Source organism: Pleurodeles waltl, chromosome 1_2 (genome assembly GCF_031143425.1).
Source record: "Pleurodeles waltl isolate 20211129_DDA chromosome 1_2, aPleWal1.hap1.20221129, whole genome shotgun sequence".
NCBI classification, from domain to species: Eukaryota; Metazoa; Chordata; class Amphibia; order Caudata; family Salamandridae; genus Pleurodeles; species Pleurodeles waltl.
The window spans coordinates 974,559,628-974,575,278 of record NC_090437.1 but is presented as its reverse complement, the minus strand read 5'-3'; the positions used below and the strand labels follow the sequence as shown (position 1 = coordinate 974,575,278).

General features: G+C 43.0%; 1 protein-coding gene across 6 annotated transcripts in view; it reads left to right on the top strand.

The window, feature by feature from the left end:
• FIP1L1 (factor interacting with PAPOLA and CPSF1) overlaps nucleotides 1-15,651 on the top strand; it is a 510,903-nt gene that overhangs the window by 165,948 nt on the left and 329,304 nt on the right. For all 6 annotated transcript variants that reach the window (XM_069201295.1, XM_069201279.1, XM_069201288.1 and 3 more), the window contains exon 6: nucleotides 1,944-2,051. In XM_069201295.1, the coding sequence (XP_069057396.1) occupies nucleotides 1,944-2,051 (108 nt within the window). The remainder of the gene's footprint in view (nucleotides 1-1,943; nucleotides 2,052-15,651) is intronic.

Here is a 15,651-nt window from a genome sequence, read left to right as displayed (position 1 = left end):
CCTATGTGTTTTGGGCACCACTTTGAACTCTGCACCTGACCGGCCCTGAGCTGCTGGTGTGGTGACTTTGAGGTTGCTCTGAACCCCCAACGGTGGGCTACCTTGGACCAAGAACTGAACCCTGTAAGTGTCTTACTTACCTGGTAAAACTAATCAAAACTTACCTCCCCTAGGAACTGTGAAAATTGCACTAAGTGTCCACTTTTAAAACAGCTATTTGTCAATAACTTGAAAAGTATACATGCAATTTTGATGATTTGAAGTTCCTAAAGTACTTACCTGCAATACCTTTCGAATGAGATATTACATGTAGAATTTGAACCTGTGGTTCTTAAAATAAACTAAGAAAATATATTTTTCTATATAAAAACCTATTGGCTGGATTTGTCTCTGAGTGTGTGTACCTCATTTATTGTCTATGTGTATGTACAACAAATGCTTAACACTACTCCTTGGATAAGTCTACTGCTCGACCACACTACCACAAAATAGAGCATTAGTATTATCTATTTTCACCACTATTTTACCTCTAAGGGGAACCCTTGGACTCTGTGCATGCTATTCCTTACTTTGAAATAGCACATACAGAGCCAACTTCCTACAGCGTGTAAGATAGATAAATATATTGGTGCTTGATCAGGGGCAAAATTGGGTATATCTCAGTCTTACTAATGTCTGACATCAGGCTTTTGCTCACCATGATGTACTGAAACTTTAATAAGTTTCTGAGAGCGTTCAAGAAAAATGTTTAGTCTCTGGCTTTGCTGTTGAATTCACTCCGTACGTTATGAATCCATAAGTCCTTCAAAATGGATTTCAGTTCATTCAGTAAGGTTCCCGAATAAATGTTAGGTGGTTTTTAACCTTTCTATCCAAGTCAGCATTTCTTCCAGGTTAAAATGTCTGGTCGCTGTGAAGCCACTCATTTCCTCATAATGTTAGCAAGAAAACTATTAAGAACCTATCTTGCCCTACATTTAGAGAGTTCACTGTAGCCACCACCATTTTCTTATTTCTTAATCATTCTGCAACTATAAGGCATCAGCCTTTTTTTCTATATTTTTTTTCCGGACCCTAATGTTCAGTGTCTAACAGAAGGATGGTGCGACTGCATTATGATTTTTCCAGAAAACGATATTCTAAGGGGTATCATCTAGCCCCAAGACTATTGTGGTTTCTGCCTTTCAGATGCGGTTTCTGTAGTGGAATGATGTTGTAATTTCCTTTCATTAATGAACGTCAATTTTGCTCCTTTGGAGCATAGAGGTTGTAGCCCTTTTTACATCTTGGGAGAAGACCCTGTTGACAACTTCCCAGTAGAGTGGTACAGTGATGGGATTTTCTTGTTCTGAGAGCAGAACCTGTTTTGCATGGGTTGAGGCAGTTTCTAGGGCCTTGGCTGGTGAGCATGAGCTGCTTTTCGAGCTGTTTAAGGTAAGATAAGCAAATAGGTGTATTATAGTTAAAACTAATCTTCACATGTGTTACTCTTCATGTTAGGACACATTTGACTTGTGCTTGTTGCACATATGCAGTCGTACCTTGTTTTTCTGATGGTCACTTTCCTAATAAAACTAGATAATGTGTGATGTAGAAGAAAATTGGCACTTCTGTCCATATCACCAAAGGCATGGCTTGTATTTCATCCATTTGTTATGACATGGTGAAGCAGTGTGTTGAACCTCGTGCTATTCAACAGTGACATAATTACATTTACTAATTCTTTGTCTCTTAAACTATGCTTCATAGCTGCTGTTTCAAACTGCTCAAAAGCAATTTGGTGTCTGAATCACCTTAGAGATGTTAAATAACGTTTGAAGAAGGTGGTCATTTCTCTGTAAAAGAACATTCTTTGGATTGTTTCATTAAGTATTTATGCTCACAAATAAAGATTAAAAAATAATTACATGTTTAATTTTCAACTTTGTTTTTTTTTCATACAGGAGGGAAAGTAAAAGGTGTTGATCTTGAGGCACCAGGAAGTATTAACGGGGTTCCACTAGTGGATGTGGACTTGGATACTTTTGAGGACAAGCCCTGGAGAAAACCAGGTAATCTATTTTCCCCATTTTCTTAAAGAAAGCAAAATAAGTACAGTTTTTCTTCTCTCAGAAATATGTTCCACTAGTTTATGGGCAAAAGTCAGAGATAATTTCTTTGAGTCAAAGTGATGAAAGTGCAGTTGGTTTAGGGAATGAAGCAAAAGTTAACCTGTACCATAAAAAGGCTAAGCTTTAAGAGAAGGTGGTGTAAGAGATTGCATGATTTTGATTCACATGAAAAAGAATAAAAAAGATGTAAGGGAACTTGGTTAGTTGGAGGGGGCAGGCGTAATGTAGTGACGTTGAGTGATTAAGAAGCTGACGTGAAGCATGATAAGGAAACTGCTAAACATGAAATGTTGTTTTTATGGAAAGATTTATATTCAGGTGGACAATTGAAGCTTTGAAGAATTAGTCTTATTTTGCAGTGTGATCCTACTCAAGGTTCACCTGCTACACATCATTCTAGCGGCCATTAATTGGATGAGAGAACAACACTTAAAAAAATGAATCCTTCTGCTTTTGGGCATTGACTGTAGGTGGAGTGTGTATGCCTCATAATGACATTAACCGTAAGCATACAGTGCCCTGCTTACCTGTCCATCAGCTTCAGATTTGATTTTCAACTACCTGGATCAGAAGCATTCTCCTAATTAGGGAGTGGAATTTATAATTTTTCACTAAAACTGTACCAGACAGCAGCCACAGGAAGAAGCCATCTGCACTGGAGCAAACCAAGTGCAGAGGATTGGAAAGAGACAGTTTCTTGATCTGACTGCACTAACATTGTTGCTGCTGGAGGATTTGCAGTGTATCTGCGGTCTCTGCCTTTGTCACAATTTTGACAGTATGTCGGTATGAACTGTACTGTTTTTAAACTAGCTGTCCCTTTGATAGTTGGAAGTGATACCTCCTTACCAAGATTTAGGTTTTAGTGCAGAAAGACAGTTCACATGTTGATTTGAGTGAATTAACAAAAGGGAACCTGTTTCTCATTGTGGTAATAATTACGAAGAAGTCAGTTAAGTTAGCACCAACATCTGTTAAAAAAAGAAAAACTCACTTTCTTGAAAAACCATAAACCTTCAATGCGACTAACCGAAAAGATTTGGGAACACAAATCCTCTGAACTGATACCTTTTGAAATATACTTCTGTTTCCAAGATAATAAGAAACGCCACATAGATCTAGTGCTGAACAGACCTGATGCGTATCAAAGAGACGTAGATCAAGTTTATACCAATGCCAGACTTCTTTGAACCCTGAACCGGGTTTGATGGCAAAATGGTGATAGATACCAACAACAATGGTTTCCTCATCTAATGCATGCCTCTAGTATGGCATCAGAAATTTTCAACAATGCCTCATCTGCTATCACTGGGGCAGAACTAGCCAGGCACCCCCTCTTTTAACTTGGCAGCCTGGCTCCAGAGATCTCAGAAGTATGCCATTTACACCTTTCATAGAGGCAGACGGACAAAGTCTGGGAATCTTACATGCCTACAAGCTGGACAAATACCTTTTTGTTCAAGTAATTTTGTTATATTTGCTACAGCTACTGAACAGCCATTTGAAGTACACATCTATAAGACTACCCTTATCTGAAACCTCTGCCTACAGGAAGAGTACCAAACATCCTAATCAGTCATTCTTTATTAAAGGTGAAGTATGATGTAAACTAGGTTTATTATCTTCTGTTCATTCTGTGGACAGAGTCTTTGCAGTATCTTGATTTTGAAGTGAATTTCCTTGCAGCTGTATTTCGCTGTGAAGGATGAGTAACAGGTAAATGTCTGTATACCCAGGTACATCTGAGAAAGGTAGTATTGCATACTCATCTTAAGTTTGTACCCAAGGTGATTTTCTTCTTTTCATGTAAACCATAAATTTAAGGAGTCCTTTGTCACTTTTTTCCAAAACTGTTGTCTGCGTTAGAAAGGACATTGTCTGGAATGCTTACAGGCAGTGATTTATTATAAGAATAAGACTAAATCTATTAGCAAAACTCCGTATTTTTAATTGTCACATGCTCTACATGTTAGTAAGACTAGTAGCAAAAGGCACAAATGACCTGGATTGTGAAGACAGTATAGATATATATATATATATGTTCGATGGCATGTGTAGCTGCAGATACACATGCTGTGCACATCCCGCCATCTGGTGTTGGGCTCGGAGTGTTACAAGTTGTTTTTCTTCGAAGAAGTCTTTTCGAGTCACGAGATCGAGGGACTCCTCCCATTTCGACTCCATTGCGCATGGGCGTCGACTCCATCTTAGATTGTTTTTTTTTTTTCCGCCATCGGGTTCGGACGTGTTCCTTTTCGCTCCGTGTTTCGGGTCGGAAAGTTAGTTAGAATCTCAGAAAAAACATCGGTATTGTTTGCGTTCGGTATCGGGTTAGTTACAACAGATCGACACCGAATTTAGAAGAGTTCCGGTGGCCCTTTGGGGTTTTTTCGATCCCCCGTCGGGGCCTGGTCGGCCCGGCCACGTGTGAATTCAAGGCTGATGGAACGGACCCCATTCCGCTTCTGTCCAAAATGCCATAACAAGTATCCGTATATGGATCAGCATCTGGTCTGTAACTTGTGCTTGTCCCCAGAGCACAAGGAAGATACTTGTGAGGCCTGTCGAGCGTTTCGGTCCAGAAAGACGTTAAGAGACCGAAGAGCCAGAAGACTGCAGATGGCGTCGACGCCGACAGAACAAGAGCGTTTCGAGGAAGAAGAGGAAGCTTTCTCTATCCACGAATCGGACTCGGAAGAGCTCGAGGCCGAAGAAACGCCGAAAACCGTGAGAAAGACGTCGAAACATAAGACTCACGAGAAGTCAACAAGAGCCCAGGGGACGCCACCGCCAACAGGCCATGGCTTAACCCAAAAAAGCGGTGACCGAGCCAAGGCACCGAAAAAGGGCACGCTGGTGTCTAAGTCATCCGACTCCGGTCGAGATACCGCCACACAGCAATCTCGGACCCGAGACATCGGCTCTGAGAACTTTCGGCACCGTGACAGCGGCACCGAGACACCACCACGCCGAAAATTACAAAGGTTTCTTCGGAGCCTAAAAAGACCTCCGAATAAGTTTTGGTTCCGAAACATCCAGCCTCGGAGCCGAGAACAGGTTCCTATACAGAGGAACAAGGATTAGCCTCACAAATGAAAAAACATAGATTTGGAGAGGAACTTCAGCCTGTAGAGCCAGACTATACTCAAAGGAGGCTCCACATTCATCAAGACACAGGGAAGATAACCACTCTTCCTCCAATTAAAACAAAAAGAAAACTTGCCTTTCACGAAAAGGACAAGGAGCCACAGGCAAAGGTGGCAAAGAAAACCACTCCACCACCTTCTCCACCACCATCAGTGGACACATCACCAGTAGCAATTCCTCCACTGATGCACTCACCGACTCATACTGCCATGAGTCAAGATGATCCCGATGCATGGGACCATTACGATGCTCCAGTATCGGACAACAGCCCAGACTCGTACCCTACCAGGCCGTCCCCTCCTGAGGACAGTACATCTTACACACAGGTGATCGCAAGGGCAGCTGCTTTCCATAACGTCACCTTGCATTCAGAACCAATTGAGGATGACTTCTTGTTTAACACGCTAACCTCCACTCATAGCCAGTACTAAAGACTACCTATGCTCCCAGGAATGCTAAAACATTCAAAACAAATCTTTCAGGATCCTGTTAAAGGCCGAGCCATAACTCCAAGGGTGGAGAAAAAGTACAAGCCACCGCCAACAGATCCTGTTTATATTACAACGCAGTTAACTCCAGACTCAGTAGTTGTCGGGGCAGCTCATAAGAGAGCAAACTCTCATACCTCGGGAGACGCACAACCTCCAGACAAAGAGAGTCACAAATTTGATGCTGCGGGCAAAAGGGTTGCAGCACAAGCAGCAAACCAATGGCGCACTGCCAATTCACAAGCGCTTTTGGCAAGATATGACAGAGCTCACTGGGATGAGATGCAACATTTGATAGAACACTTACCCAAGGAGTTCCAAAAAAGAGCACAACAAGTGGTGGAAGAAGGACAAAGTATCTCTAATAATCAGATACGGTCTTCAATGGATGCAGCAGATACGGCTGCAAGGACAGTAAATACTGCAATAACAATAAGAAGGCACGCATGGCTCCGCACGTCAGGTTTCAAGCCGGAAATTTAACAAGCCGTGCTAAATATGCCATTTAATGAACAGCAGTTGTTTGGGCCGGAAGTCGACACTGCTATTGAGAAACTCAAGAAAGACACTGATACGGCAAAAGCCATGGGCGCACTACTCCCCGCAGAGCAGAGGCACCTTTCGCAAAACACCTTTTAGGGGAGGGTTTCGAGGACAACCTACAGAAACCACAACATCACAAACAAGGCCCACTTACCAAAGCCAATATCAGCGGGGAAGTTTTTGGGGGCAATATAGAGGGGGACAATTCCAAAGAAGTAGAGGAAAATTCCAAAGCCCCAAAAGTCCTCAAAATAAGCAGTGACTCACAAGTCACACATCCCCATCACATAACACCTGTGGGGGGAAGATTAAGCCAATTTTACAAACATTGGGAGGAGATAACAACAGATACTTGGGTACTAGCAATTATCCAGCATGGTTATTGCATAGAATTTCGCGAATCCCCTCCAACAGTCCCACCGAAAACACACAGTATGTCGAAACAACATATAAATCTTCTAGGATTAGAAGTTCAAGCATTGCTCCAAAAAGAAGCAATAGAATTAGTACCAAAACAAGAACTAAACACAGGAGTTTACTCACTGTACTTTCTGATACACAAAAAAGACAAAACACTAAGACCTATACTAGATCTCAGAATATTAAATACATACATCAAATCAGACCATTTTCACATGGTTACATTACAAGAAGTAATCCCACGGCTCAAACAACAAGACTACATGACAACACTGGATCTAAAGGATGCATATTTCCATATACCAATACATCCTTCACACAGGAAGTACCTAAGGTTTGTATTCCAAGGGATACATTACCAATTCAAAGTGTTGCCATTCGGAATAACAACTGCGCCAGGAGTTTTTACAAAATGTCTAGCAGTAGTAGCTGCACATATCAGAAGGCAGCAAATACATGTGTTCCAGTACCTAGACGATTGGTTAATCAAAACCAACTCGCAAAAACAGTGTTCACAAAACACAAATTACGTCATAGAAACCCTACACAAACTAGGTTTCTCAATCAATTACTCAGTCACACCTTCTGCCGTGTCAAACACAGCAATACCTAGGAGCAACAATCAACACAGTAAAAGGAATTGCCACTCCAAGTCCACAAAGAGTCCAAACATTCCAAAATGTCATACAAGCCATGTATCCAAACCAAAAGATACAGGTCAAATTAGTAATGAAACTCCTAGGCATGATGTCCTCATGCATAGCCATTGTCCCAAACGCAAGGTTGCACATGCGGCCCTTACAACAGTGCCTAGCATCACAGTGGTCACAGGCACAGGGTCAACTTCTAGATCTGGTGTTGATAGACCGCCAAACATACATCTCGCTTCAATGGTGGAACAGTATAAATTTAAACCAAGGGCGGCCTTTTCAAGACCCAGTGCCACAATACGTAATAACGACAGATGCATCCATGACAGGGTGGGGGAGCACACCTCAATCAGCACAGCATCCAAGGACAATGGGACATTCAGCAAAAACAGTTTCATATAAACCACTTAGAACTTTTAGCGGTATTTCTAGCTCTGAAAGCATTTCAACCCATAATAACCCACAAATACACTCTTGTCAAAACAGACAACATGACAACAATGTATTACCTAAACAAACGGGGAGGAACACACTCGACACAGTTGTGTCTCCTAACACAAAAAATATGGCATTGGGCGATTCACAACCACATTCGCCTAATAGCACAATTTATTCCAGGGATTCAGAATCAGTTAGCAGACAATCTCTCTCGGGATCACCAACAGATCCACGAATGGGAAATTCATCCCCAAATACTGAACACTTACTTCAGAATGTGGGGAACGCCACAAATAGATCTATTTGCAACAAAAGAAAACTCAAAATGCCAAAACTTCGCATCCAGGTACCCACAACATCAGTCTCAGGGCAATGCACTATGGATGAACTGGTCAGGGTATTTGCGTACGCTTTTCCCCTCTCCCACTTCTTCCATATCTAGTAAACAAGTTGAGTCAAAACAAACTCAAACTCATACTAATAGCACCAACATGGGCAAGGCAACCTTGGTACACAACACTACTAGACCTTTCAGTAGTACCTCATATCAAACTGCCAAACAGACCAGATCTGTTAACACAACACAAACAACAGATCAGACATCCAAATTCAGCATCGCTGAATCTAGCAATTTGGCTCCTGAAATCCTAGAATTCGGGCACTTAGACCTCACACAGGAATGTATGGAGGTCATAAAACAGGCTAGAAAACCTACCACTAGACACTGTTATGCAAATAAGTGGAAAAGATTTGTTTATTACTGCCATAATAATTAAATTCAACCTTTACACGCATCTGCAAAAGAGATAGTAGGATACTTACTACATTTGCAGAAATCTAAACTAGCTTTCTCTTCCATTAAAATACATCTTACTGCAATTTCAGCTTACCTGCAAATTACGCACTCAACTTCATTATTTAGGATACCAGTCATAAAAGCGTTTATGGAAGGCCTAAAGAGAATTATACCACCAAGAACACCACCTGTTCCTTCATGGAACCTCAACATTGTCTTAACACGACTCATGGGTCCACCTTTTGAGCCCATGCACTCTTGTGAAATGCAATACTTAACGTGGAAAGTTGCATTTTTAATTGCCATCACATCTCTAAGAAGAGTGAGTGAAATCCAAGCATTTACCATTCAAGAACCATTTATTCAAATACACAAAAATAAAGTTGTTCTACGGACCAATCCTAAATTTTTACCAAAAGTAATCTCACTGTTCCACTTGAATCAAACGGTAGAATTACCAGTGTTCTTCCCACAGCCAGATTCTGTAGCTGAAAGAGCACTACATACATTAGACATCAAAAGAGTACTAATGTACTACATTGACAGAACAAAACTAATTCGAAAGACAAAACAACTATTTATCGCCTTTCAAAAACCTCATACAGGAAATCCAATTTCAAAACAAGGCATTGCTAGATGCATAGTTAAGTGCATTCAAACATGCTATCTTAAAGCTAAAAGAGAACTGCCTATTACACCAAAGGCACACTCAACCAGAAAGAAAGGTGCTACCATGGCCTTTCTAGGAAATATTCCAATGAACGAAATATGTAAGGCAGCAACATGGTCTACGCCTCATACATTTACCAAGCACTACTCTGTAGATGTGTTAACTGCACAACAAGCAACAGTAGGTCAAGCTGTACTAAGAACATTATTTCAAACTACTTCAACTCCTACAAGCTGAACCACCGCTTTTGGGGAGATAACTGCTTATTAGTCTATGCACAGCATGTGTATCTGCAGCTACACATGCCATCGAAAATATATATAATATATATTTTCGATGGCGTGTGTGTATATATATATATGTATATATTTTCGATGGCATATGTAGCTGCATATACACATGCTGTGCATCATCCTGCCATCTAGTGTTGGGCTCGGAGTGTTACAAGTTGTTTTTCTTCGAAGTAGTCTTTTGAAGTCACAAGACCGAGGGACTCCTCCCTTTCGGCTCCATTGCGCATGGGCGTTGACTCCATCTTAGATTGTTTTCTTTCCGCCATCGAGTTCGGACGTGTTCCTCTTCGCTCCGTGTTTCGGTTCGGAAAAAGTTAGTTAACAATCGGAAAATTTGACGGTATTGTTTGCGCTCGGTATCGGATTAGTGATAGCACATTGACACCGAAGAAAAGAAGAGCTCCGGCAGCCCTTCGGGGCTTCCACTCCTCGGCGGGGCCTGGTCGGCCTGACCGCATGAGTCTTCAAGGCTCATGGAACGGACCCCATTCCGCTTCTGCCCCAAATGCCACGCTAAGTATCCTTATACAGACCAACATTTGGTCTGTAATTTGTGTTTGTCCCCCGAACACAGAGGATACGTGCGAGGCCTGTCGGGCATGTCGGTCGAAGAAGACGCTGCGGGACCGGAGAGCTCGAAGACTTCAAATGGCGTCGACACCGGCCGGACACCCCGACGTCGAAGAAGAGGAGACATTCTCCATTCCAGATTCGGACTCGGACAAGCCCGAGAGTGAGCAGCCGACGAAGCAACAAACCGTGAGTAAACCAGCCCTGGCAAAAACCTCACTCGAAAATCATGAAACACCAGGTGACGCCGCCGCCGACAGGCCATGGCTTTACCCGAAAGCACGGTGACCAAGCATCAGCACCGAAAAAGGCCTCACAACAGCCGAAGACATCCGACTCCGGTCGAGATACCGGCTCCGAATATACTCTGCACTGAGATACCGGCTCCGACCATATCCGGCACCGGGAAATCGGCACCCCGAAAGGCAAAAAAAGATTTCTTCGGAGCCGAAAAAGACTTATGAAAAGGTTTCGGTGCTGAAACACCCAGCCTCGGAGCCAAAACAAAGCTCATATTCGGACGAACAGGGCCTTTCCTCACTATTACAAGGCCACAGGTTTGAACAAGAACTGGTGATGGGAGAGCCAGACCATACCCAGAGGAGACTCCATATACAGAAAGACACGGGGAAAATAAGTACACTTCCCCCAATTAAGATGAAGCTAAAGCTTGCATTCCATGAGGCGTAAATGCAGCCAAAAGCAAAAGTGAGTAAAGAAAAAACACCACAGTTTTCGCCATCGCTCTCACCACATCTGTCCCCAATAGCAAAACCCCCAATGGTGCAGTCACCAACGCACACAGGGATGAGGAAAGATGACCCAGATGCATGGGATCTGTACGATGCACCAGTCTCTGATAATAGTCCGGATTGCTACCCGGCAAGGCCATTACCACCAGGAGACAGTACTGCTTACATGCAGGTGGTTGCCAGGGCAGCTACTTTTCATTACATAGCATTGCATTCAGAACCTATAGAAGATGACTTCTTGTTCAATACCCTGTCATCAACACACAACCAATACCAAAGTTTGCCAAGGTTACCAGGCATTTTAAAACACGCCAAACAGGTGTTTCAAGACCCAGTCAAGAGCAGAGCCGTCACACCTAGGGTGGAAAAGAAATATAAACCTCCCCCTACGGACCCTGTATACATTACGCAACAGCTGACTCCTGATTCAGTGGTAGTGGGAGCAACCCAGAAAAGGGCAAACTCACAAACTTCTGGGGACGCACCACCACCTACAAACAAAGTTGGAAATTCGATGCTGCAGGCAAAAGGGTGGCATCACAGACAGCCAATCCATGGCGAATTGCCAATTCGCAGGCTCTATTGGCAAGATAGGACAGGGCACATTGGGATGAAATGCAACATTTCATTGAACACCTTCCCAAAGAGTTCCAGAAGCGTGCCCAACAGGTTGTAGAGGAGGGCCAAACCATCTCCAACAATCAAATAAGGTCGGCTATGGACTCAGCAGACACGGCGGCCAGAACAGTAAACACGGTGGTCACCATTCAGAGACAGGCGTAGCTACGTACCTCCGGATTTAAGCCGGAGATCCAGCAGGCTGTGCTGAATATGCCTTTCAACGGACAACAATTGTTTGGGCCGGAGGTGGATACAGCAATAGACAAACTAAAGAAAGACAGTGACACGGCCAAAGCCATGGGCGCGCTCTACTCCCCACAGAGCAGAGGCACTTTTAGGAAGCCACACTTTAGAGGGGGGTTTTGGGCCCAAACCACAGAGCCTTCTACCTCACAGGCCAGACCCACATACCAGGGCCAATACCAAAGAGGAGGCTTCCGGGGACAATACAGGGGTGGACAGTTCCCTAAAACAAGAGGGAAATTCCAAAGCCCAAAAACTCCACAAACTAAACAGTGACTCCAACGTCACAAACCCCCAACACACACCAGTGGGGGGGGGGGGGGACTCACAGATTATTACCAAAATTGGAAACACATAACTACGGACTCGTGGGTCCTAGCCATTATCCAACATGGTTATTGCATAGAATTCCTACAAATACCACCAAATGTGCCTCCAAGAGCACACAACATGTCCAAACAGCACTTAGATCTGTTACAACTAGAAGTCCAAGCGTTGTTACAAAAAGAAGCAATAGAACTAGTACCCAATCATCAAAAAGGAACAGGTGTTTACTCCCTGTATTTCCTTATTCCAAAAAAGGACAAATCACTGAGACCCATATTAGACCTCAGAACACTAAATCTTTACATCAAATCAGATCACTTTCACATGGTGACACTTCAAGACGTGATTCCCTTGCTCAAACAACAGGACTACATGTCGACATTAGATCTCGAGAATGCTTACTTCCACATACCCATACATCCTTCCCACAGGAAATACTTGAGGTTTGTAATCCAAGGCATGCATTACCAATTCTAAGTGTTACCGTTTGGGATAACAGCACCAAGAGTATTCACAAAATGCCTTGCGGTAGTAGATGCTCATATCAGGAGGCAGCACATGCACGTATTTCCTTACTTAGACGATTGGTTAATAAAAACCAGCACTCAGCAACAGTGTCTTCAACACACAAAATACGTCATAGAAAGCCTTCACAAGCTAGGGTTCTCTATAAACTACCAAAAATCACATCTACAACCGTGTCAAATACAACAATACTTAGGAGCAACAATCAACACACAAAAAGGGATTGCTACTCCAAGACCACAAAGAGTACAAGCATTCCAAAATGTAATACTAAACATGCACCCAAACCAACACTATCAAGTGAGGTTTGTGATGAAACTTCTAGGCATGATGTCTTCATGCATAGCCATTGTCCCAAACGCAAGACTACACATGCGGCCCTTACAACAGTGCCTAGCAACACAATGGACACAAGCACAGGGTCAACTTCAAGATCTAGTGTTGATAGACCGCCAAACACACTACTCGCCTCAATGGTGGAATCCTATAAATTTAAACCAAGAGCGGCCATTCCAAGACCCTGTGCCTCAATACGTGATCACAACAGATGCTTCCATGGTAGGGTGGGGAGCACACCTCAACCAGCACAGCATACAGGGACAATGGGACGCTCAACAAAGCCAACTTCATATAAATCATCTGGAGCTGCTAGCAGTATTTCTAGCATTGAAAGCATTTCAACCGTTAATAGCCCACAAACACATTCTTGTCAAAACAGACAACATGACAACAATGTATTACCTAACCAAACAGGGAGGGACACACTCATCACAGTTGTGTCTCTTAACACAAAAGATTTGGCATTGGGCGATTCACATTCGCCTAATAGCACAATACATCCCAGGAATTCAAAACCAGTTAGCTGACAATCTCAGTCGAGATCACCAACAAACCCACGAATGGGAAATTCATCCCCAGATACTACAAACTTACTTTCAAAGCTGGGGAACACCACGAATAGACCTATTCGCAACAAAAGAAAACGCAAAATGCCAAAACTTCGCATCCAGGTTATCCGCACCCTCACTCCAAGGGCAATGTGTTATGGATGAGTTGGTCAGGGAAATTTGCTTATGCTTTTCCCCCTCTCCCACTCCCTCCGTATCAAGTAAACAAATTGGGTCAAAACAAACTAATACTAATACCACCAACTTGGGCTCGCCAGCCATGGTACACAACACTACTAGATTGGTCAGTAGTACCTCATATCAAACTACCAAACAGACCAGATCTGGTAACTCAACACAAACAACAAATCAGACACCTGAATCCAGCATTGCTCAATCTAGCAATCTGCCTCCTGAAATCTTAGAATTTGGACATTTAAACCTTACACAAGAATGTATTGAGGTCATTAAACAAGCAAGAAAACCTACTACAAGACATTGTTACGCAAATAAATGGAAAAGATTTGTTTGTTACTGCCATTATAATCAAATTCAACCACTACATGCGTCTGCAAAAAACATTGTAAACTACTTATTACACTTACAAAAATTAAATCTAGCTTTTTTGTCCATTAAAATACATCTCACAGCAATATCTGCCTATCTGCAGATTCCACATTCCACATCACGGTTTAGAATCCCAGTCATCAAAGCATTTATGGAGAGTCTCAAGAGAATCATACCCCCAAGAACACCACCAGTTCCCTCATGGAATCTCAATATTGTATTAACACGACTCATGGGTCCACCATTTGAACCCATGCACTCTTGTGAAATGCAACACTTAACCTGGAAAGTAGCCTTCCTAATAGTTATCACATATCTTAGAAGAGTAAGTGAAATACAAGCATTTACTATACAAGAACCCTTTATACAAATACAGAAACATAAAATGGTTCTACGCACAAATCCAAAATTTTTACCAAAAGTTATATCACCGTTCCACCTAAACCAAACAGTGGAACTCCCAGTCTTTTTTCCACAACCAGACTCAGTAGCCGAAAGAGCCTTACATACATTAGACATCAAAAGAGCACTAATGTATTACATTGATAGAACAAAACAATTTCGCAAGACAAAACAATTGTTTGTAGCCTTCCAAAAACCACATGCAGGAAATCCAATATCCAAACAAGGCATTGCCAGATGGATAGTGAAATGTATTCAAACCTGCTATGTTAAAGCAAAGAGAGACCTGCCTATTACCCCAAAGGCACACTCCACTAGAAAGAAAGGCGCCACCATGGCCTTTCTAGGAAATATACCTATGACAGAAATATGTAAGGCAGCCACATGGTCTACACCTCATACATTCACAAAACACTACTGTGTAGATGTGTTAACAACACAACAAGCCACAGTAGGACAGGCAGTATTACGAACATTATTTCAAACAACTTCAACTCCTACAGGCTAAGCCACCGCTTTTGGGGAGTAACTGCTTACTAGTCTACACAAAAAGTACACCCTCAGCAGCACGGGGGCGGCCGGGTGCAGTGTGCAAACAGGTGTGTGGTTCGCAATAGGATTCAATGGGAGACCAAGGGGTCTCTTCAGCGATGTAGGCAAGGGGGGGGGGGGGGGGGAGACATCGATTTAGGGGTGCCTTTAGGTCTGGGGGGTTAGTAGCCAATGGCTACTAGCCCTGAGGGTGGCTACACCCTCTTTGTGCCTCCTCCCTGAGGGGAGGGGGGCACATCCCTAATCCTATTGGGGGAATCCTCTATCTGCAAGATGGAGGATTTCTAAAAGTCAGTCACCTCAGCTCAGGGCACCTTAGGGGCTGTACTGACTGGCCAGTGACTCCTCCTTGTTTTTCTCATTATCTCCTCCGGCCTTGCCGCCAAAAGTGGGGCGGGCAACTCCACTAGTCAAGCACACATTGCCTCACATAATGGACCAGCTGTACATGTCTGAAAGTCATAGTCATAGTGATTTCCTACCAGTTGATGTGTATCAGCGCACACTCCCATAACATTTCTAAGAAGGTGGCATCTCTGCAGCTACAATATGATGGACACCTAGTTGCAGATTCCTTACCTTAGACTTTACCCAGGCATCTGTCTGGATCCAGAGATTTTTATCAGTAGTATCCCTGCGCACCATTAGG